The following is a 19,423-nucleotide window of genomic DNA, read 5'->3' on the forward strand; positions in this document are numbered from 1 at the left end:
GCCCGGCCACCGCGAAGACGCTCGCAGCGTCCCGACTCCCCATTAGCGGGAAACCGTCATTGTCCTCTTCACCCCTGCTCCCCTCCTCTGGCCAGCCTCGCCCGCAGCCTGCGACCAACATCGCAGCATCCCCATCGATCAGCGAGCGACGATTGTATCCGTACTAGTAACACCCATGGGGATCAATTGACATCTTGCCGACTTCAACCCCACCAAAGCGACATTGACGAAAGGCGACCACCGCCACCCCTCCTCCAATCTCTCTGTGCTCGATCGCCGCGAACATGCGCATGGCGCCGCCGATGCGACAATGACTTCCCGAAGCACGTCCTTCTCCCACAGTCCGCACCGGCCTCCGCGCCCATCCATCAGCTCGAGAATTTCTTTCGCCGTCTCGACCGCCGAGCAGAGCGAGCACGACGACGAGGCCGCCGGTGCGGCACCCGCCCACCACCACCACCAGCAGCAACAGATCGAGGAGGAGATCGCCGAGATCAAGCGCTATGAGGACTTCACCACGATAGACTGGGTCCAGGATGCCGCCCGGGAGCAGGCGCGGAGGAAGCTGCGGCGGAGGCGGCGGGCCGGCATGCTCGACAGTGGCCAGGCAGGGTGGAGGCACCGCCTGCGCGAGTCCTACGACGCCGCCCAGGGTTGGCTTGTCGTGACGTTGATCGGAGTTGCCATCGGGCTGAATGCGGCGTTTCTCAACATTATTACGGAGTGGCTGTCCGATATAAAGATGGGATACTGTACGACGGCCTTCTACCTCAACGAGAACTTTTGCTGCTGGGGCGAGGACAACGGCTGCGACGAGTGGCATCGCTGGACGGGCTTCGGACCGGCGAACTACTTTTTATACATCCTCTTCGGCACCGTCTTCGCCTTCACCTCGGCCACGCTCGTCAAGTCATTTGCGCCCTACGCCGCAGGGTCGGGTATCTCGGAGATCAAATGCATCATTGCCGGCTTCGTCATGAAGGGATTCCTGGGTTCCTGGACGCTCCTGATCAAGTCCGTCTGCCTGCCCTTGGCCATCGCGTCCGGCCTGTCCGTCGGAAAGGAGGGCCCCAGTGTGCACTATGCCGTGTGCACCGGAAACGTCATCTCACGCTTGTTCGAAAAGTACCGCCGCAATGCCGCCAAGACGCGGGAGATCCTGAGCGCCTGCGCCGCGGCCGGTGTTGCCGTTGCCTTTGGTAGTCCCATCGGCGGCGTGCTGTTCTCTCTGGAAGAGATGTCGAACTACTTTCCTCTCAAGACCTTGTGGCGCAGCTACTTCTGCGCCCTCGTCGCAACGGCCGTGCTTGCGGCCATGAACCCCTTTAGGACGGGACAGCTTGTCATGTTCCAGGTCCACTACGACCGATCGTGGCACTTTTTCGAGGTGGTCTTCTACATCATCTTGGGCATCTTTGGCGGTCTCTACGGCGCTTTTGTCATGAAGTGGAATCTACGAGCCCAGGCCTTCAGGAAGAAGTACTTGTCAAAGTATGCCATCGCAGAGGCGACCATCCTCGCGGCCGGAACCGCCATCATCTGCTACCCCAACGTCTTCCTGAGGATCGACATGACGGAGAGCATGGAGATCTTGTTCCTCGAGTGCGAGGGAGGCGAGGATTACCACGGTCTATGCGAGCCCGACAAGCGGCTTTCCAATATTCTGTCGCTGGCTCTGGCCACGGTTCTCAGGGTTCTGCTTGTCATCATCTCGTACGGCTGTAAAGTCCCAGCCGGCATTTTCGTTCCATCCATGGCCATTGGCGCATCATTCGGCCGTACAGTTGGCATCATTGTCCAGGCAATCCACGAAGCCAACCCCACGAGTGCGTTCTTCGCTGCTTGCAAGCCGGACGAGCCTTGCATCACACCCGGTACATACGCTTTCCTAGGTGCAGCTGCGGCGCTGAGCGGCATCATGCACATTACTGTTTCTGTGGTTGTCATCATGTTCGAGCTCACCGGCGCTCTGACGTACATCCTCCCCACCATGATCGTTGTCGGAGTGACCAAGATCGTCAGCGAGCTCTTTGGCAAGGGTGGCATCGCCGACAGGATGATCTGGTTCAGCGGGTTCCCCTTCCTGGACAACAAGGAGGAACACAACTTTGGCGTTCCCGTCTCTGAGGTCATGCGGACCGAGATCACATCGTTGCCGGTGAGCGGCATGGCCTTCTCCGAGCTCGAGAAACTCCTCAAGGAGGACAAGTATCAAGGCTTCCCCATCGTCGAGGACGCCACCTCCAAGATCCTCGTCGGCTACATCGGCCGCACTGAGCTTCGCTACGCCATCGACCGGGTAAGGCGCGAGAGGCCAATTAATCCAGACGCGAGGTGCACCTTTTCGCCCCCGCCGGCGGCACTCAACTCGACCACCCCGCTCACACCCACCGTGACGGTGAATCTCGACTCGATGTCGTCCACTTCTGTCGATTTCAGCCGGTACATCCATACAACGCCCGTGACGGCGCATCCCCGGCTACCCCTTGAGACAGTCATGGAGCTCTTCCGCAAAATCGGCCCTAGGGTCGTGCTCGTCGAATACCACGGCCGCCTTTCGGGTCTGGTCACCGTCAAGGACTGCCTGAAGTACCAATTCACGGCCGAGCACGCTGAGAACCCACGCGACGACTCCGCCCTCGCTGAGAGCCAGGAGAGGCTGTGGAGCGCGATGCGGCTCGCCGCGGGGTGGGTATCGGACAAGGTGTTGATGGCGTCTGGTGGGAGGGTGCGGCTGTCGTCGGTCGACGAGCGGAGGGGCGGGAGTGGAAACGGTGGAGGTGGAGGTGGCGGCGGCGTCGGCCGGCCGGCCGGTGCGCAGATACTGGACGGTGATGAGGATGATGTCGATGACGGGGCCGTGGAGCTCGAGAACCGTTGATGTGGTCTGTTTTCTTGTATGATTTGACGTTGCTTTGGGGGCCTGGGAGTTTCAACATGATATAGGGAGCATGATGTTTGGCCGGCGTACGTGGGCGTAAATATGGCCAGGGCTTGCTTCCGGATCGCTAGAGGTGAATAGAACAAGACGGCAACAATGCTACTAAGTACCAAATTGTTTCCGTTGTATTGTGGCATGCTTCTGGTGAGTTTCTTGGTGATTTAAATGGCCCAAGGTAGGGGGAGGCTGATAGGAGGTCAACGAAATATGTAGCCCACGACAAAGCCCATCGTCTCCTGGATAGTAAAGATAATTGTTGCGGCCGAAAGCCCGTCAGCATGGGCAGTCTCTGGGGACCGTTATGAATAAATCGAGGGGCGAGGAGGAAGACGAGGAGGAGGAGGAGGAGAAGGAGGAGGAGAAGGAGGAGGAGGGAAGTGAATACAACGTCCGGCTCACTTTCACGCCATACAGTCATAGGTCCCTCCGTCCGGGGAGCGAGTGCCCTTAACAAGGAGCCAAGTGTCGTCGTCTTTCTAACAACCAGGTGGTCGAGAGGTGCCGAAGTCTTGTTCCAGCCGGTTTGATTCTCGGCGGTCTGTCCTTGACCTGTACCGTTCGATCCTCCACCTAGCCATCAATTTCTTTTATCACTTCGAATCTTGTTTTTTTTCGGCCCCCTAGTTTGGCCTTCAACTTGACATGGCATAATGGCCGCTGGCTCGAGCAGTATCCTACATCCCTTCTTCGACCTCCCTCGCCCCCCTAGGGAAGGATTCATCTCGTCTGTCTCAACAACAATCACGGGACGGGGTAGACGTCGAGTGCTGCTGAACTCTTGTTCCCTATGGCTCGGTTTTCGCTGGCTCGCGCTTGGCTTGCGTTGTTCGATCCTCCGTTTGGTCATATTTTCTTTCCTCCTTTCGTTCCCCTTTTCTTCCTTCGTGCCATGCTTTTCTCTCTTCCTCATTTCCTTCTACCATGCCAGCCCCCTATCCCCTTTTGGTACCTGGGGCTCCGCTTCCCCTTTCACTTTGAGGCAGGCGAATACTGGCTTCATTTTCCGTTTTACAAAGACGAGAATGACACCATCTTCTGACGAAGAAGAGGCTGCCCTTTACGCCTGTCCAGGAGTGCCCAACCCATTCTTCTACGTATTGGGCAGTAAGATGAGCAACATCGGCCTGGAAGCCGGGCAAGCTTCGCCTGGCTGTCAAGTCTATTTCCTCTCTCTCAAAATACTAGTCCTGTGGAAATACTCATGTGATGGCAAACACAGCCGAGTCCATTCTTTAGCCAGGGGAATCGGTCTCGACGGTCCATAATGCCTCGAGACTGGAACCAGGTAGATCTTTTACTTGCATACTCGTGCATCATAGCTTCCAAAGGCATCTACGGGAGGGTAAAGACAGATTGGCGCAAGACGCATATTTAATTTACAGTTTCGATATCTCTCAAATGCATCATCTAAGAGTCTTTATAGAAATTACGTATGCAAACATGTACATCTCATCCATGTATCGCTCTCTCTCAACCGGTCTCATGCCCGAGGCTCCGGCGAGTTTAAGTCCCCCAAATCGACAATATCCTCGTCGTCAGAGTCCTTGTCCTCGTCCGGGCCGTCTAGTGGAACGGTGGCGAGGCCGGGCTGCTGGGGCACCGGCACGTAATCACCACCAGGCTTGTCGGCCTCCTCATCCTTTCGGCCGATGATGACATTACCGGCGACCAGCATGGCAGCGCCGACCCACCACAGCGGTGGCAGGGCCTCCGAGAAGATGGCGAGACCAAGGATGGCGGTGATGACGAAGTTGGAGGACGTATTCATGATGGAGACCTGTGTCGTCGACTGACCCTTGGCGAGGGCTTTCGTGAAGAGAGTCCACATCTGGGGGAATGTGTTAGTTGAGTGATGCTGCGTAGGGGATGGAAGTCTTACAATGCCGTTGAAAACGAGGTTGAGACCGAAGAAGACCTGGTGAACCAAGTTAGTACAGTGACGAGAATGAGCAGTCAGGTGAGCTTACGGCTCGCAGGACGACCTCGAAGGCACCTTCAATGTTTTGTAAATGAAGAAAGTTGGAAATCGCTTGCGATATCGTTGTTGTGAGATCAGTCGTGGTCCTGTTGGGGTGTGAGTAAGAGGTTCGGCATTAGGTAAACAGAGATGTGTTTCTGAACCGTTGAAACGAGACTGTGACAATTGGCATCAATGAAACAACAATGCGAACATATTCAAGCACACAACACAGACGGGAGAACAATTGAAATCAAGTCATCCAAGTGAAATTGTTTTGTGAACACTTGGCGATGGCGCTCAGGAGCCTGATTGAACCTGAACGGAAAATGTCGACAACTCACAGCTTCGCAAACACGCCGTTGAACGCAGCGCAGGCGCCGCTCGCAACGGCGAGCACAATCCATTGGTTGCGATGTGCCCAAGACATGCTTTCTGGCGTCTCGTCGTCGTCGTCGTTGTGGTCTGGCTCGGTGGGGTGCCTGCTGCTGCTGCCGCTGCTGCGTACGTCGTCCTCGTGGCGTGGGAGCAGCGGACGGTGCTCGTTGTCCAGGGTAGTCGTCGTCGCGGCCGCCATGGTGGGTATCTGTTCCTTTTGAGGGTAATAAGGGGCGGATGCGGCGGCGGCGGCGGCGGGTTGTCGTTGGCGGAGCATTATGTGGAGAGGAGAGAGCAAGGAAAGAAGGAGACTGCTACTGCTGGTTGAGCGACCCCTGCTTGCTGCTGCTGCTGCTGGCGGCCGGTGGATGTCGGGGTCAGAGGTGGTGGCCTTGGCGATGGGATGAAGCTAAGAACGGGCCGAGGTGCGCTGCGCTGTGGTCCAGTCAGTGTAGCACCTGCAGACGCAACGCATGTGGTCGTGTGAGCGTCTGAAGAAGTCCGGAGAGAGTTGTCCGCAGCATCAGCGGGACAGATAGCGGTGGTGTGTCTCAACGGCAGATGGGATTGTGGGAGTCTCTAGAAGCCAACGATGTGTAAGGGGAATCCCAGTTAGAGCAAGGCAGGGAGGCGCTTGCTGCCCTCAGAGTCTCGGTGTTGACTCGCTCGCTGAATAGTGGTCTTTTGCTGGATAATGTTTCCAGTAAATTGCATTGCCAGAAGGACAACTTGACAAAGTCTGAGTGGGCAAGCTGTCCAATCGGACACCGTGTCGTTGGAAACACAAGCCTTTGAGGCTATTGAAAGGTGCAACCGCGGTTGCTATTGAAGAAACTAGCCCTGCTCCGAGAGGAACCATACGGAGGCCAGCCCCCCCGGTTTCCGGAACACAGACCCCGGCTCTGCAGGTACCTACCTAGCATCGGCCTTTCCCCCTCTTTGAAGCGGCTGGGAACAGTGCCAAATACCAGACGACTGTTTGCTGATGCTTGGCAGATAAAAACGTCAGAGTTTCCAGAAGGCCTCAGGGAACATTCGTGCCGCCAAAATTCGCCATTTGATGGTTGTCTGCAAATCGAGCGGTAAACCTTCCAATTGAGTAGTGGAGACCCTGCCCGTGAGATGACGTATCATGCCGGCGATGACATTTCGTGTTAAGAAGCAAGCATCTTCAAACAGCCCTTGTTGAAGGTGAGCTTCGCACAAGCGCCAGGAACACATGACGCAATAAATGACTATTGTCACGTGTATTGCGCATATCTTCAAATATCACTGGATGGTCCAAGCCGCTTCTTAGGCAGACCATGTGATCAGATAACAGCACAACTTCCATGTAGGCACTCGGTCTATTGACTCTCCAGTGTATCGAGTTGAACGATGCTGTGTAAAACCTCTTATGGTATCAAAATCGCAATCTTGTGTGAACTCCCAGTTGTCCCAAGCCCGTTGCCACCATGAGACCATGAACCTGAACGCCAAATATATGCAGCCACTAAGGCGCTCGTCGATGTCGTCGCCCCGGTCCAAAAATGCATATTCATCCGTGTACGAGAGAGATGGCTGAGGCCGCTGCTGGCCCTCTCGATCTGCCTGTGCGCCCGTAATCCTTCAAGGCCCTTCGCCAGGCTTCTTGGCGTTGCAGCTGACGATTTTGACCTTGTCGGCTGTGACAATCTGCCCACCATTATCGAGCTTGAATTGCACGTTCTTGATAAGAAACGTCCAGACTTCGTCGCAGAAACGGTAAGTGCTCAAGCTTCCCTATGTGAGAAACAGTGTTAGCATTTGTTTCTTGCGGTAAACGAATCGCAAAGTGAATTGTGGTCATGTAGCTGCGACTTTGGACAGTATTTCAGCTGTTGAGAGGACCTGGATCCACGAGCCACGAGCCACGAGCCACGAGCCAGGTGCAACGGCTAAAGGAAGGGAAGTGCGAAGGGAAGCGGCGACGAAATCAACAGTACTAACCTTGAAGGTGAGACGAGCCTTAACGCTCTTCTGCAGGGCCTCTGTTATAGCCTGATCGAAGTTTGCCAGGATCTTCATCGCCAACTGGGGATGGATGCGCTCCTCGCTGATGAGGTCATCGAGCATGTCCGTCAGCGCAAGACCGATGCTGTAATCAAACACGAGGGTTAGTTGACTGTAGCAGTATGTGTGTAGTAATTGAGATGGATAGCGCAGTACCTGCTACGGCGATAAAGCTCGTAGAACGATTGAGGTGCGGCTGCCATCTTGGAGATTGGTTTCGGATCTCCTTCGGGCGGGCGGCTTTTTGGTGGTTGTGAGTGTGAAAGACGCAAGGTTGTATTTATACTGGCCTTGTTTGAGGATATCCTTGGAAACCGCTTACTCATCGACTCTGCCAGGTGGGGCCGATGCTGCTCCCGCTGTTGCCTGTTCCCCTTCTGACTCTCCCTGCTTTGCCGATTGCTTACCTAACAGATGGATAGAAGCTCACGTCATGTGACTTTTCCAACTCTGGGTCCTGCCTTACCTCAGATACCTTACCTCACCTCGCCCGATCGGTTAGAGAGCTCGACGTAGCTGCAACGCCCCCCAAGCCCTCCTCTGCCGTTAATCACCATCCACGATACCAGGAACGACACACGCCGAACCCAGCACGATGAGTCTCACGTATGGCCTGGGAGGCATTGGGAGCACCCTCCTCGTTGTGGGAGCTTGTACGAACCCGCTCCGCGATGCATCGGCGACCCGCGACAGCGCCAGCTAACACATCAAATAGACATGCTCTTCACGGGATCGGGCGAGGCCTTTAACGTCGGCGAATTCCTCGAATCTATCTCACCATACGCGTGGGCGGACACGGGCATCGCTCTGTGTATCGGTCTTTCTGTTGTAGGCGCGGCATGGTACGGACAGGATCTGGCATTCTCCAGCATCACGGAAACATTGCTAACGGGCGTCGACATCTAGGGGCATCTTTATCACTGGCTCCTCCATCCTCGGCGCGGGCGTTAAGGCGCCGCGCGTGCGAACCAAGAACCTGATCTCCATTATTTTCTGTGAAGTCGTCGCCATTTACGGCGTCATCATGGCTATCGTCTTTTCCGCCCAACTCGAAAACGTCCAGGGCCAAACCCTGCACGACGGCAACAGCTACTACACTGGCTTCGCCCTCTTCTGGGCCGGTATCACAGTCGGAATGTGCAACCTGATTTGCGGTGTCGCTGTCGGCATCAACGGTAGTGGAGCCGCGTTGGCCGATGCCGCTGACCCCACGCTGTAAGTTCCGCCGTAATGCAGAGAGAGTGTGGCTCAGTATGTTGACTGTACACTGTGCAGGTTCGTCAAGATTCTCGTTGTCGAGATCTTCAGCTCCGTCCTCGGTCTTTTCGGTCTGATCGTCGGTCTCCTTGTCTCCGGCAAGGCCAACGCCTTCGGCAAGGTATAAACCAAACACACCATGGCGACAGGAGAGGCTCAAAAAGGAGGAGGTTACCACAGACAGCATAGCAATTGTCTGCCTCGGGCACGATGTACAGGGGAGCACTGCATTGCACCAAGGCTACTTGGGCGGGCGTTAATGGCATTAAGGCAGGGCGAGGATATTTTGTATTGTACACTATCGAAGTATTATAGCTCCTCATCGACATGATTTCTGCGCATCATTCATACATACGACCGAGAGACTTAAATTTACGGTCTGACGTTTGAATCGTACAAGTCTCATTTGTTGGACTTACAATTACTCACTTGGCGACTCAACACGGCATATACCACCGATATGTTATTCCTCGTCTGTCAGTCTAAGTGTACCTCATCTACATGTTCAAAGCTCCACACGGATATCTCCCATCAGAAGGGCCTCAACCTTGCTTCCTTTTTTCAACGGCTCCGAGCCTGTCGGCAAAGCAAGCAGTGCGTTCGCCGACTTCAAGCTGCCAACCTTTGAGCTCCTCTGGCCGCCGGTGCTGCTCGCCGATAGCGACCCGTCCTTCCCAACCGTGACGATCGCGCGGTGGTACTCGGGTCGCACCTTGTCAAGAGAAAAGTCGTGGGCCAGGGTCACAGGTACCTTAGCCAACCCTGTGGTCTCGATGCCAGAGAGCTTGTGCAGCGCCGGCAGGACGAAGAGGTGGAAGGTGACGAGGGCCGACGCGGGGTTTCCGGGTAGCGAGAAGATGGTCTTGGTGACTCGATCGCCGAGCGTCGTCTTGACCGGGACCGTGGCGAATGTGGTCGGCTTTCCGGGCTTCATGGCCACGCGGCCGAAGTGAATGGTACCGCCGAGGGACCGCTCGATGGTCGGCTTTAGGAGGTCAAGCTCGCCCATCGAGACACCACCCGTGGTGATGAGGAGGTCGCTGCGGCGCAGGCCCTCGCGCAAATTTTCCTCAAGCGACTTGGCCTTGTCACGGGCGATGCCGAGATCGACAACCTCGAATCCCCACTGCCTCGCGGCGGACATGAGCGTGATGCGGTTCGTGTCGCGGACCTCGCCCAATCGGAGGCCGCCGGGACGGTCCGGCTCGATGATCTCGTCGCCCGTGGAGAGGATGCCGACGACGGGGCGCTTGTAAGTCTTGACCTCGGCGACGCCGACAGCCGCAAGGAGGCCGATTTCGCCGCCAACGCCCGAGATCTGTTCTCCCTTTTTGAGGATCACGTCTTTCTCCTGGATGTCGCTGCCGATCTCTCGGATGTTCTCGCCGGGTTTGACGCCGTCAGCGAGGATCTCCACCTCCTTCTCCTCCTTTTCGTCCTTGGTCATAGACTTCAGGACGGTGTCTTCCACCATAATTACGGAAGTGGCTCCCGGCGGCAGAGGGGCTCCTGTGGTTATTCTTGCGATTTCGCCTTCCTTGAGGGTCTTCACGTCACCGGGGGCGGCATGTGATACTGCGGCAACGGGGAAGACGCCCTTCAGGTTGCCGTCCTCCGGCACGACCACGGCATACCCATCGACGATACTCGCCCTGAATGCTGGCACGCTTTCTCTAGCAGTGACGTCTTCTGCCAGCACCGAGTTCACGAGGCTGACGTCGACTTTAGAAGTTACGACCTCGGCCTCGGGGGTAAAGTCCTTGATGAGCCGCAGAGCATCGCCCACCTCCAGCATGGGGTAAGGTGACTCTCTGTATCTGCGCGAGGGGCCAAGACTGGGATCATTAGATAAGGGATTGTCACCTGGCTTCGTGTGTCTGACGAGAGCTCCGTGTCCATGTCCGTGCCCATGGCCAGGAGCATGACTATGGGAATGCCCGTGGCTATGGCCGTGGCTGTGGTCGTGAGAGTGGTCATGAGAGTGAGTTTGTGGAGGGCTTGATGCGGCGGCGGCGGAATCTGGGCCGATGCCAGCATCTGATTCAAGCTTCTTCACCCCGCCTTCGTGAAGGATTCTGGAATCGGCGCCGGCGGCCTGGACACATGCGTGAGGCAACGTCTTCAGGATGGCTTGCAAATTCTCCTTGGCGCCTTTAGGAGACCCAGGGAGCGTGACGATAACGGTAGTGTTGCGAGTGCCTGCCACCGGCCTGGACATCATGGCGACTGCTGCTGTCAGTTCGGTCTTGGATGAGATGCAGACTTCGCTTACATGGAGTCACAGCCAGGGACGAAGCCAGCATTGCGTGGACCAGACCTGGGGCGGTCCTGTGGAGGAGGGTTGCGACAGCCTAAACAGCCAAATCAATATTGAATAGCATCAGTCAGAATTCCATCGTACCTCGGGCGTGTTGTCTGATACTGCGAAACCAGTTCCTCCCGTGGTCAGGATTAAGTTGACACCTTCGATGGGACCTAGGTCTGCCCAGAGCATGATCTGGCGTTGGATCTGGGGAACATGGTCTTGTACGATCTTGGTCTCTGTGACTTTCCACTTTCCACCACCCTCATTTTCGATGACATCTCTAAGGACGAGTTCCGACTTATCTGTTGAAGGGTCCTTGGACGCTGTCGTCGAGACGATAAGGATAGCTACTTTGAGAGGGGCGTCAGTCATGGCGGGAATCGCGAATATGTGGTATGTGCTGAGAAAGTTGATAAACAAAGGCGACTTAAGAATCAGATTAACATAAAAGACGTGCAACCGCTAAGAGGATCCTAAAGACATGACCAATATTACATGGGCGGACTGTGCTTGGTGACGTCGGGAGCTCGTGCAGAGGGAGGTATCAATAGTGGTGAAGCTCCCCCACCTTAGTCAGCGAGCCACAGCCCCCAGAGTGACAAGTCCACTCGGAGGGGCTGATCTTCAAATGGTTGCACGCGAAAGGTACGTACCGTGAACCATGAACTTTTTCAATACTCGACCTCAGCAGAACTCTGTCTTGGAATAACACCGATACCCATACACTAAAATGGTCCGAATCAAGGAGAGATACGTTCTCGTCAATATTTTGTATCCTCCAGAGAATTCGAACCCACAAGCACCCAATGTCCCAGACTTCGTGGTCATGCACCAGCCGACGACGGGCAGTCTCACTCCTCTGTCTCTGTTGAAGGCGATCAAACTCGAGGCCGCTGCTCTGTTTGGCGACTACGGTTCTGGTGCCTTGGAAGGAAATCTCCAAGGTGAGCGCAGACTCTATAATTCGTCGCACGAAAGAGTCTAACGGGCATATAGTCAAGTACCTTTCTCCCGCAACATCAACCTTCATTTTGAAAGTGAAGAGAGCACACTACCGTCTTGTCTGGGCCGCCCTGACTTTTATGAATCACGTGCCTCTGAAGGCCGGAGATGGCAAGCCCTGCACCTTCAAGGTCGTCAGAGTGAGTGGTACCATTCGAAAGGCTGAAGAGGAAGCCGTCCGACGCGCCCGGCAGCTCGTGTTGGCTGCCAAGGACTCTGCTACTGCCGCTGCTAGTGGCGCGCTGCCGCTATTTACCGAGTCCAGGATCCCGGCCGAGGACACCATGATGTTCGACGCGTCGGATGTCTCTGATGAGGATGACATGGTTGAAGAAGACGGCTGAAGGGTATCATTTGTTCCTGCGCACTACTTTTACACCGCTATCCGCGGGTATCGACATGTCGCCGAAGTCTGGATCGTAATCCGCCGCAGCCTGCTGTGCCGATGACTGACCCGCGCTCGGGTCTTCCTCCTCCCGCATTTTGGCTTGCTCCTCCCACCCTTTCCGCTCCAGCTCATCGTACTCGGTCTTGCGGTCGACCCAGCGCTCCTGGATATCCTGAATTTCCATCATGGCCGACTCATTGCGCATGGCGACCTGCCAGACGGAATCGTTCGCACCCTCAGCGCTTCCGAAAACGTATCCTCCTGCTCGGTCGATCACTCGGAGGAGATGCATCATGCTCTTCTTGTCTTCCACAGCGAGGACCTCAAAACGGACCAGACTGTAGCTCTCAATCATGTTCGAGACCGCCTCGTTCAGTCGACTGAACTTTTCGTTCCGCATCGCCGGCGATTCCTCCTCGAGGTAGGGGATCAGGTACGACAGGTCGTCAACATCGGTGTAATATTCGAGATTGAAGGGCAGGCTATCATAGGAGGCCACTTTGTCGATCTTGGTCAGGACGTTGATGTGTGGCATGTCCATCTGGAGCATGGCGCGGAGGGCCAGGAGCAGGTTCGAGATGTACAACGAAGGTTGGGTTAGGCAGAACGAGTCGGAGAGGTGTACTACGACAAGCTGGTTCGAAGTCAGTGGGTGGTTGGTCAACTCAAGGGGTAGAAGTTGAAGGACCGACCCTGAAACCGATCTTCTGTAGTCTGAAGAAGATATTGCGCAGAGAGTTGTGATGTGTGTATAGTTCGACCTGTCCCGGGCAGTCAAACAGAATGTAGTCTTCGCTGAACTCTTTCAGCCCTTCCTCGAGCCACTCCATGTTGTGCTCTAGCTCTTCCAGGGCGTAGAGAATGCCTCCATTCGGACCCAGCTTGTCCGTCGCCATGATTTCCTCCAGCTTCACCAGGTCCCGGATGTCAAGCGCTTTCGGGTAGCTTGTGTGGTCGTTCGCGGGATCGAGGTTCACCACAGAGCATGCGCGACCAATGGCGCCCATGAACTGGTGCACTAAAAGGTACATGTCGTTAGCTTCCGAGACCACGAAGCATGCGTTGGCAAGGGTGACTCTTACTGCCATCGCAGTACGTGCTCTTTCCGGAGCCCGGACTGCCCAGAACTAGCTGCGCAAAAGGCATACCGGTGGGTTTCGAGTAATATACTTTAGGGTGTTCGTAGCCTCACTCGAAAGGACTGTAAAGGCAATTTGTGGCGTCGGAAACTGGTTGTCGCAGAGCGTCGTTAGATCGTCGAAGGTCGAAGTTTCCCCGATGCAATTGTGCCCCTCCATGCAGCATTACCAACAACAGCGCGGTTCATAATTGTGTACTTAGGTACCTCACTCAGCACCTTCCAGCGCCTGGTATCACATGCCGCACGTCCCGCTCCGGGACCTTTCTTTCTTTTTTAGCGGCATGGGGCGGCATAATTGCAGACCGCCCGTGCCCGAGTTCCTTGATCTTCCAAGCTTCTTCAAGCTCCCCCCCCCCACAAGCGCAAAAAGGTCATTTTCTTCCCGTTTCTATTTTTCTCTTTCTTCCTTCCTTCCAATCACCAACCACCCCTCGACCTCGGTCCTGCGTCTCAGCCACCAAAACGGCCTTAAAAAGCCATCCTCCCTTGCTGTGTCCTGCTAGCCCCAGGGTCGCGTGGTCCAAACATGTAATCTGTCTTTATATCCTTTGCATTTGCACTATGCTGCAACGCCCGTCCCATCCCCCAACACCGCAGTCATGTCGTCGTCCGACATTTCGAGTGCCGCCCACGCGGTGTCAGAGAGCTTGTCGGCAACAATGAATGCATCTCCCGATGCTGCCCTGCCGTCTGCCTTTACGCGCGCGCAGGAGGTCGTCGCGGCTCAGGGATCGTCCAGCTGGCTCGGCCTGTTTGGCCGCTTGATCCTCGCCATCCTGTCCCTGGTCTCCTCGATCTTGTACTGGGCCATACGGATCGTCACAATCACGATCCCGACTGTCCTCTTCACATTGTTCTCAACAAGCTGGACCGTGACGATGAACGCCACTACCTTGTGAGTACGACGACATTCCATAGCCCTCGTGAGCTCTTGCTGACCTGACGGTCAAAGGATGGTCATTGTGGTAGCCATCATATCTGCGGTCAGTTGGGTCGTGCGATACCGCATTCTCAACATGTACTCTCGCCTCCCCCCAGAGCCGCAGAGAAAGGAGCCCGATGTGGACCTGTTCCCCGACACACACGATGAGGGCAAGAAGTCTGGCCTGTCAAGCTACCTGGACGAGTTCCTGAGCGCCATCAAGATCTTCGGTTACCTGGAGCGACAGGTCTTCCACGAATTGACGAGGAGCATGCAGACTCGCAAGCTCATCGCTGGCGAGACCTTCAATCTCGAAGAGGAAAAGGGCTTTTGCATTGTTGTCGACGGCTTGGTGGAGATATTTGTCAAATCTGGCCGAATTGCCAGAGCCATGGATACAGACCCATGCGACAGCTATGGTGCCGATTCTGCCGATGTCGGGGAAGAGGAAGATATGTCTTCGCCACATGGGCAGCAGCGGTACCAGCTTCTTACTGAAGTTCGCAACGGTGCTCCGATGTCATCTCTCTTCTCCATCATGTCTCTTTTCACAGAGGATGTGAAGCTTCGGTCGACAGATGACGATACACCTGAGTCCACCACTGGCAGCGCAGGCTTGAGAACATCCCCTTTCCCACGCAATGCTGGTTTCCGCCGCATGCCCTCTGACCCCGTCAGCCCGTTTCCTGCCACTCCTGAATTTCCTGAGAGCACGGAAGAGAGGCCTGGTGTGCGGATCGAGGAACCTCCGAGACGGGCGGCTACGCCCAACCTTCCTGGCAGCGCGAGGATTCCGCCCATTTCTCTTGACAGCGCCGGGGGCGCTCGTCAAGCCAGACGTCCTACGCTTCAAAGTCGAGCGACGTCAGGCTCAGCTCACCCAGACATAATTGCCAGAGCGACTGTCGACACAACCATCGCCATTATCCCGGCCAGCGCCTTTCGTCGTCTGACCAAGGTCTATCCCAAGGCGACGTCCCACATCGTTCAGGTCATTCTTTCTCGCTTCCAGAGAGTGACGCTGGCTACAGCTTACAACTACCTGGGGCTCACTGGCGAGGTTCTTCAAACTGAAAAGAACATGCTTTCTTTTACCACCTGCCAGTTGCCCAACATGCTCCGGGGTGATGCTTTACAGCGCCTGAAGGAGAAGTTTGATCGAGAACGAGAGAGGGTTGGTGGCGAATCAGAAAGCAAGGGCATTGCGCTTCACAATGCGAACGCCCATCGTCGTCGCAAGTCAACATCAACTCTCCGCAAGGATGCGATGATACACTCCATGGCCACCAAGGAAAGATCATTTTCCCAGGTTGCAACCACAATCGCGCCGCCACGGGAGCGAGCCTCTACGCACACACCGAGCCCTGGCGATCTTCTGGCCAATATTCAATCCGCCCGATACGGCGGTCATCGGCCATCGGGTGCGAGCAGTGTACACCTTGACCAAGTCGCCGATGCCCTTCGCCACGAGGGCGTCAGCCCTCTTGCCCAGCGCTCGTTCAACCCCTTCACGACCGAGCGACACTCTCGGGTATCAGTCGACGGCAGAGAGTCGTTGGATGAGGACAATCTTTTTCGACAGTCGATTCTTGAATGTATGTTCAAGGCGATCGGTCTTAGCAGCAACGGCAGTGTGTCACGCGAAGCCGAATCTGTCGAAGGCTCTCCTCGGCTCTTTTCTTACGACCAAAGACGACCCAGACAAGGTTTGGGCAACAACGCGTTTGGTCTCATGGGCCCGTTTGACGCCTCTGGCGATGGCGATACGGAGTCGATGACCTCTGGAGGGTTTACTCTGAACACACCGCCCAATGCCCACATCCTCGCAAATGACATGAAGGACGACGTTGAGATTGTCTTCTTTCCCAAAGGATCCGTTCTGGTTGAGCAAGGCGAGCGCAACCCTGGCCTCTACTATGTTGTCGATGGATTCCTTGACATCTGCACTTCCAAGGAGGACACATCGGCGGACATTCTACAATCTTCGAGCAGAACATCACTGCACGCGGATTACACGGGTGTGGATGGCTCCCCCGGATTTTCAGACAACGCGGACTCGAAGAAGAAGACGCCGTACCGTCGCAGTGTGTCACTCATCAAGCCTGGCGGTTTAGCTGGATACGTTGGCACCGTATCGTCATATCGATCCTTCATTGACGTGGTTGCGAAGACGGATGTCTACGTCGGATTCCTTCCACGGTCGGCTCTTGAGCGGATTGTCGATCGCTACCCCATCGTCTTACTCACAATGGCCAAGAGACTCACCAGTCTTCTTCCGCGTTTGATCATGCACATCGACTTTGCTCTCGACTGGGAGCAGGTCGATGCTGGACAGGTGCTTTTCCATGAAGGCGAGGAGAGCGAGGCCATCCACATTGTCCTCAACGGCCGGTTGCGTCTCGTTCAAGACAGGAAGGATGGTGGTGTCAGTGTCCGAGCCGAGTTCGGTCAAGGCGAAAGCGTTGGCGAGCTGGAGGTCTTGACGGAGTCAGTCAGACCCGGTACGCTTCATGCCATTCGGCAAACCGAGCTGGTTAAGTTCCCGCGCACGCTCTTCAACAGCCTTGCTCAAGAACATCCAAATATCACCATCAAGATTTCCAAGATCATTGCGTCGCGCATGAGGAACCTTGTTGACGACCCCTCGCAACTCCTTTCCAAGGAGGCAGGCAACACCAACACAATCACCAAGGGTTCTTCGTCTCTCAACCTGAGGACTGTCGCTATCTTGCCCGTAACCTCTGGTGTTCCCGTGGTGGAGTTTGGCAACCGACTTATGAATGCTCTGGCTCAGGTCGGCCCTGCAAACGGTGCCACCTCTCTCAACCAGTCGGCAATTCTTAATCACCTTGGCAAACATGCCTTCAACAAGATGGGCAAGCTCAAGCTTTCCCAGTACTTGGCCGACTTGGAGGAGAAATACGGGCTGGTTGTTTACGTCGCAGGTAAGCTTCTTCCATCTCTGTTCGTTTTTCTTACCCGTCCCTTTTATGATGAATAAACCTGTTTCCCGAGGCAAAGCCCGCTGAAGGCCAAACATTAACTCTAATTTTTTCCTGATTGGACAATAATTCTCGCAATTTGTCGTTGATACATCCTGTGCCGAACATGATGCTAACAATCAATCAGATACCAATGTCAACTCTCCATGGACTCAGACGTGCATCACGCAAGCTGACTGTATCCTCCTTGTGGGTCTGGCCGAGGGCTCTCCCGAGATTGGCGAGTACGAGCGCTTCATGCTGGGGATGAAGTCGACAGCGAGGAAGCTCCTTGTCCTTCTCCATCCTGAGCGGTACTCCCAGTCTGGCTTGACCAGGGCGTGGCTGAGGAATCGCATGTGGATCAATGGCGGTCACTACCATGTTCAAATGCCTCTTGGACCGAACATCTTACCTGTGCATCCGCCTTCCAAAAGGACGAGCACTACGTTGAAGGAGCGGGTTCAGATAATTCAGGCGGAGATCCAGAAGTACACGTCAAGGAAGACTCGACACAGCGCCTTCTACTCCCCAGATGCACCATACAAGGGCGATTTCCACCGCCTGGCCAGACGACTCTGTGGCAAGTCTATTGGACTGGTTCTTGGTGGAGGCGGAGCCCGAGGTTTCACGCAAATCGGCATCATTCAAGCCATGGAGGAATCGGGCATCCCCATTGATGTCGTCGGTGGAACATCGATCGGAGCCTTCATCGGTGCTCTCTATGCCCGCCACGCCGATGTTGTCCCGATCTTTGGTCTCGCCAAGAAGTTCGCAGGCCGCATGTCCAGCATGTGGCGTTTGGCGCTGGACCTCACGTACCCAACCGCGTCGTACACCACTGGGCATGAGTTCAATCGCGGTATTTTTAAGACGTTCGGCAAGGCTCAGATCGAAGATTTCTGGCTCGAGTTCTACTGCAACACAACGAACATCAGCAAGAGTCGAATCGAATACCATACTAGTGGTTACGCATGGAGGTACATCAGAGCATCCATGTCACTAGCCGGCCTACTCCCACCATTGTGCGACGAAGGCAGCATGCTCCTGGACGGTGGCTACATTGACAACCTGACTGTGTCGCACATGAAGAGACTGGGAGTGGACACAATCTTCTCGATCGATGTCGGTTCCCTGGACGATGACACACCGCAGACCTACGGCGATTCGCTGTCGGGAGTGTGGGCCTTCTGGAACCGGTGGAACCCATTCTCAGTAACGCCCAATCCTCCAACGCTGGCGGAGATACAGGCTAGACTTGCCTACGTGTCTAGCGTCGACGCCCTGGAAAGGGCTAAGATGATGCCGGGCTGTTTTTATATGCGACCTCCGATTGACGACTATGGCACGCTCGATTTTGGCAAATTTGACGAGCTGTACCAGATGGGATACAAGTATGGGCAGGACTTCCTGCAGAAGCTTCGAGATGATGGTGCGCTGCCTTTTATGGAAGAAACCGAGGCCAAGAAGGCGATGCGGAGGACCATGGCGCCCAGAAGGGCAAGCATCTAGTAGATTTCCACTCCTTAGACCAAGAGTGTTGAATAATACCACGACCGCATTGTTGTTTGCTGCGAACCTGACGCAATCATCGTCGAGTAGCTCAAGACATTTCTGATCCTCTTCGTACTTTTTGCCCCGACGAGTTTGACCGCTCAACTTCGGATGTAGTTGAGACCGGAGGAGACCGACCCTTGCATATGTCGCCTGGCTAAGCCACACCCACGGCATGCGCGCGGTTTTTGATGATGGATTGGCTCTCGAGCAGTGGAACGCCGTAAGTGTGCAACGACCTGGGAGGGTTGGAGCTATGGCCCAAATCGACACTTGACGTCAACGGCTTGGCGATGAATGATGTGCGGATCGGGCCTGGGCCGCACTATGACATCATGCTGCAGAGTGACGACAAGCTCTCACTCGTAGCCCAATGGGATAGCTCTCTAAGGGGCCCGATAGCGAGCATCCCGTGAACATTGGATGTCAGTTCATCAGGCGGGGGGGCGTGCCATTGGCCCAGGGGCAAAACGGTCGGAACCCAAGGGGTTCACACACACCGTCTTTAGGGGGAATACATTTAATGACAGCTTCCAGCCACATCTGTCAGCTCCTACCTGCCGTTG

At 55.4% G+C, this 19,423-nt stretch overlaps 8 protein-coding genes across 8 annotated transcripts; 4 read left to right on the forward strand and 4 right to left on the reverse strand.

Moving 5' to 3' along the window:
- Window positions 1-114: 114 nt before the first annotated feature.
- Window positions 115-3,055, forward strand: CDEST_05370 (Putative CBS domain, chloride channel, voltage gated, chloride channel, core, CBS domain superfamily). The gene has a single exon (XM_062921529.1). It carries the CDS (start codon window positions 311-313, stop codon window positions 2,879-2,881), a length of 2,571 nt encoding a protein of 856 aa, XP_062777580.1. The 5' UTR covers window positions 115-310; the 3' UTR covers window positions 2,882-3,055.
- Window positions 3,056-4,251: 1,196 nt separating this feature from the next.
- CDEST_05371 (Putative transmembrane protein) lies at window positions 4,252-5,553 on the reverse strand (the record flags this gene model as incomplete). The annotated part of the gene is made up of 4 exons (XM_062921530.1): window positions 4,252-4,769; window positions 4,821-4,856; window positions 4,909-5,005; window positions 5,243-5,553. 4 exons carry the CDS (start codon window positions 5,551-5,553, stop codon window positions 4,422-4,424), a joined length of 792 nt encoding a protein of 263 aa, XP_062777581.1. The 3' UTR covers window positions 4,252-4,421.
- Window positions 5,554-6,884: 1,331 nt separating this feature from the next.
- On the reverse strand, window positions 6,885-7,510 carry CDEST_05372 (Putative transcription initiation factor IIA, gamma subunit, transcription factor IIA, beta-barrel; the record flags this gene model as incomplete). Its single annotated transcript, XM_062921531.1, has 3 exons — window positions 6,885-7,037; window positions 7,245-7,392; window positions 7,464-7,510. The coding sequence occupies 3 exons, from the start codon at window positions 7,508-7,510 to the stop codon at window positions 6,885-6,887; spliced, it is 348 nt and encodes a 115-aa protein (XP_062777582.1).
- A 275-nt stretch (window positions 7,511-7,785) lies between these two features.
- CDEST_05373 (Putative V-ATPase proteolipid subunit, F/V-ATP synthase subunit C superfamily) lies at window positions 7,786-8,908 on the forward strand. Its single transcript, XM_062921532.1, has 4 exons — window positions 7,786-7,960; window positions 8,023-8,149; window positions 8,214-8,522; window positions 8,583-8,908. The coding sequence occupies exons 1-4, from the start codon at window positions 7,903-7,905 to the stop codon at window positions 8,689-8,691; spliced, it is 603 nt and encodes a 200-aa protein (XP_062777583.1). The 5' UTR covers window positions 7,786-7,902; the 3' UTR covers window positions 8,692-8,908.
- Window positions 8,909-8,953: 45 nt separating this feature from the next.
- CDEST_05374 (Putative molybdopterin biosynthesis protein MoeA) lies at window positions 8,954-11,474 on the reverse strand. Its single transcript, XM_062921533.1, has 3 exons — window positions 10,966-11,474; window positions 10,837-10,915; window positions 8,954-10,790 (listed from the first exon to the last, which is right to left on the reverse strand). Exons 1-3 carry the CDS (start codon window positions 11,239-11,241, stop codon window positions 9,070-9,072), a joined length of 2,076 nt encoding a protein of 691 aa, XP_062777584.1. The 5' UTR covers window positions 11,242-11,474; the 3' UTR covers window positions 8,954-9,069.
- A 47-nt stretch (window positions 11,475-11,521) lies between these two features.
- Window positions 11,522-13,602, reverse strand: CDEST_05375 (Putative GPN-loop GTPase, P-loop containing nucleoside triphosphate hydrolase). Its single transcript, XM_062921534.1, has 3 exons — window positions 13,342-13,602; window positions 12,952-13,277; window positions 11,522-12,893 (listed from the first exon to the last, which is right to left on the reverse strand). Exons 1-3 carry the CDS (start codon window positions 13,403-13,405, stop codon window positions 12,222-12,224), a joined length of 1,062 nt encoding a protein of 353 aa, XP_062777585.1. The 5' UTR covers window positions 13,406-13,602; the 3' UTR covers window positions 11,522-12,221.
- Window positions 11,600-12,215, forward strand: CDEST_05376 (Putative RNase P subunit Pop5/Rpp14/Rnp2; the record flags this gene model as incomplete). The annotated part of the gene is made up of 2 exons (XM_062921535.1): window positions 11,600-11,813; window positions 11,866-12,215. The coding sequence occupies 2 exons, from the start codon at window positions 11,600-11,602 to the stop codon at window positions 12,213-12,215; spliced, it is 564 nt and encodes a 187-aa protein (XP_062777586.1).
- Window positions 13,603-13,759: 157 nt separating the features above from the next.
- Window positions 13,760-18,877, forward strand: CDEST_05377 (Putative cyclic nucleotide-binding domain, patatin-like phospholipase domain, rmlC-like jelly roll). The gene is made up of 3 exons (XM_062921536.1): window positions 13,760-14,295; window positions 14,353-17,267; window positions 17,452-18,877. The coding sequence occupies exons 1-3, from the start codon at window positions 14,000-14,002 to the stop codon at window positions 18,813-18,815; spliced, it is 4,575 nt and encodes a 1,524-aa protein (XP_062777587.1). The 5' UTR covers window positions 13,760-13,999; the 3' UTR covers window positions 18,816-18,877.
- The last annotated feature ends 546 nt before the right edge of the window (window positions 18,878-19,423 follow it).

The sequence above is a fragment of the Colletotrichum destructivum genome, chromosome 3 (genome assembly GCF_034447905.1).
Source record: "Colletotrichum destructivum chromosome 3, complete sequence".
Lineage (NCBI taxonomy): Eukaryota > Fungi > Ascomycota > Sordariomycetes > Glomerellales > Glomerellaceae > Colletotrichum > Colletotrichum destructivum.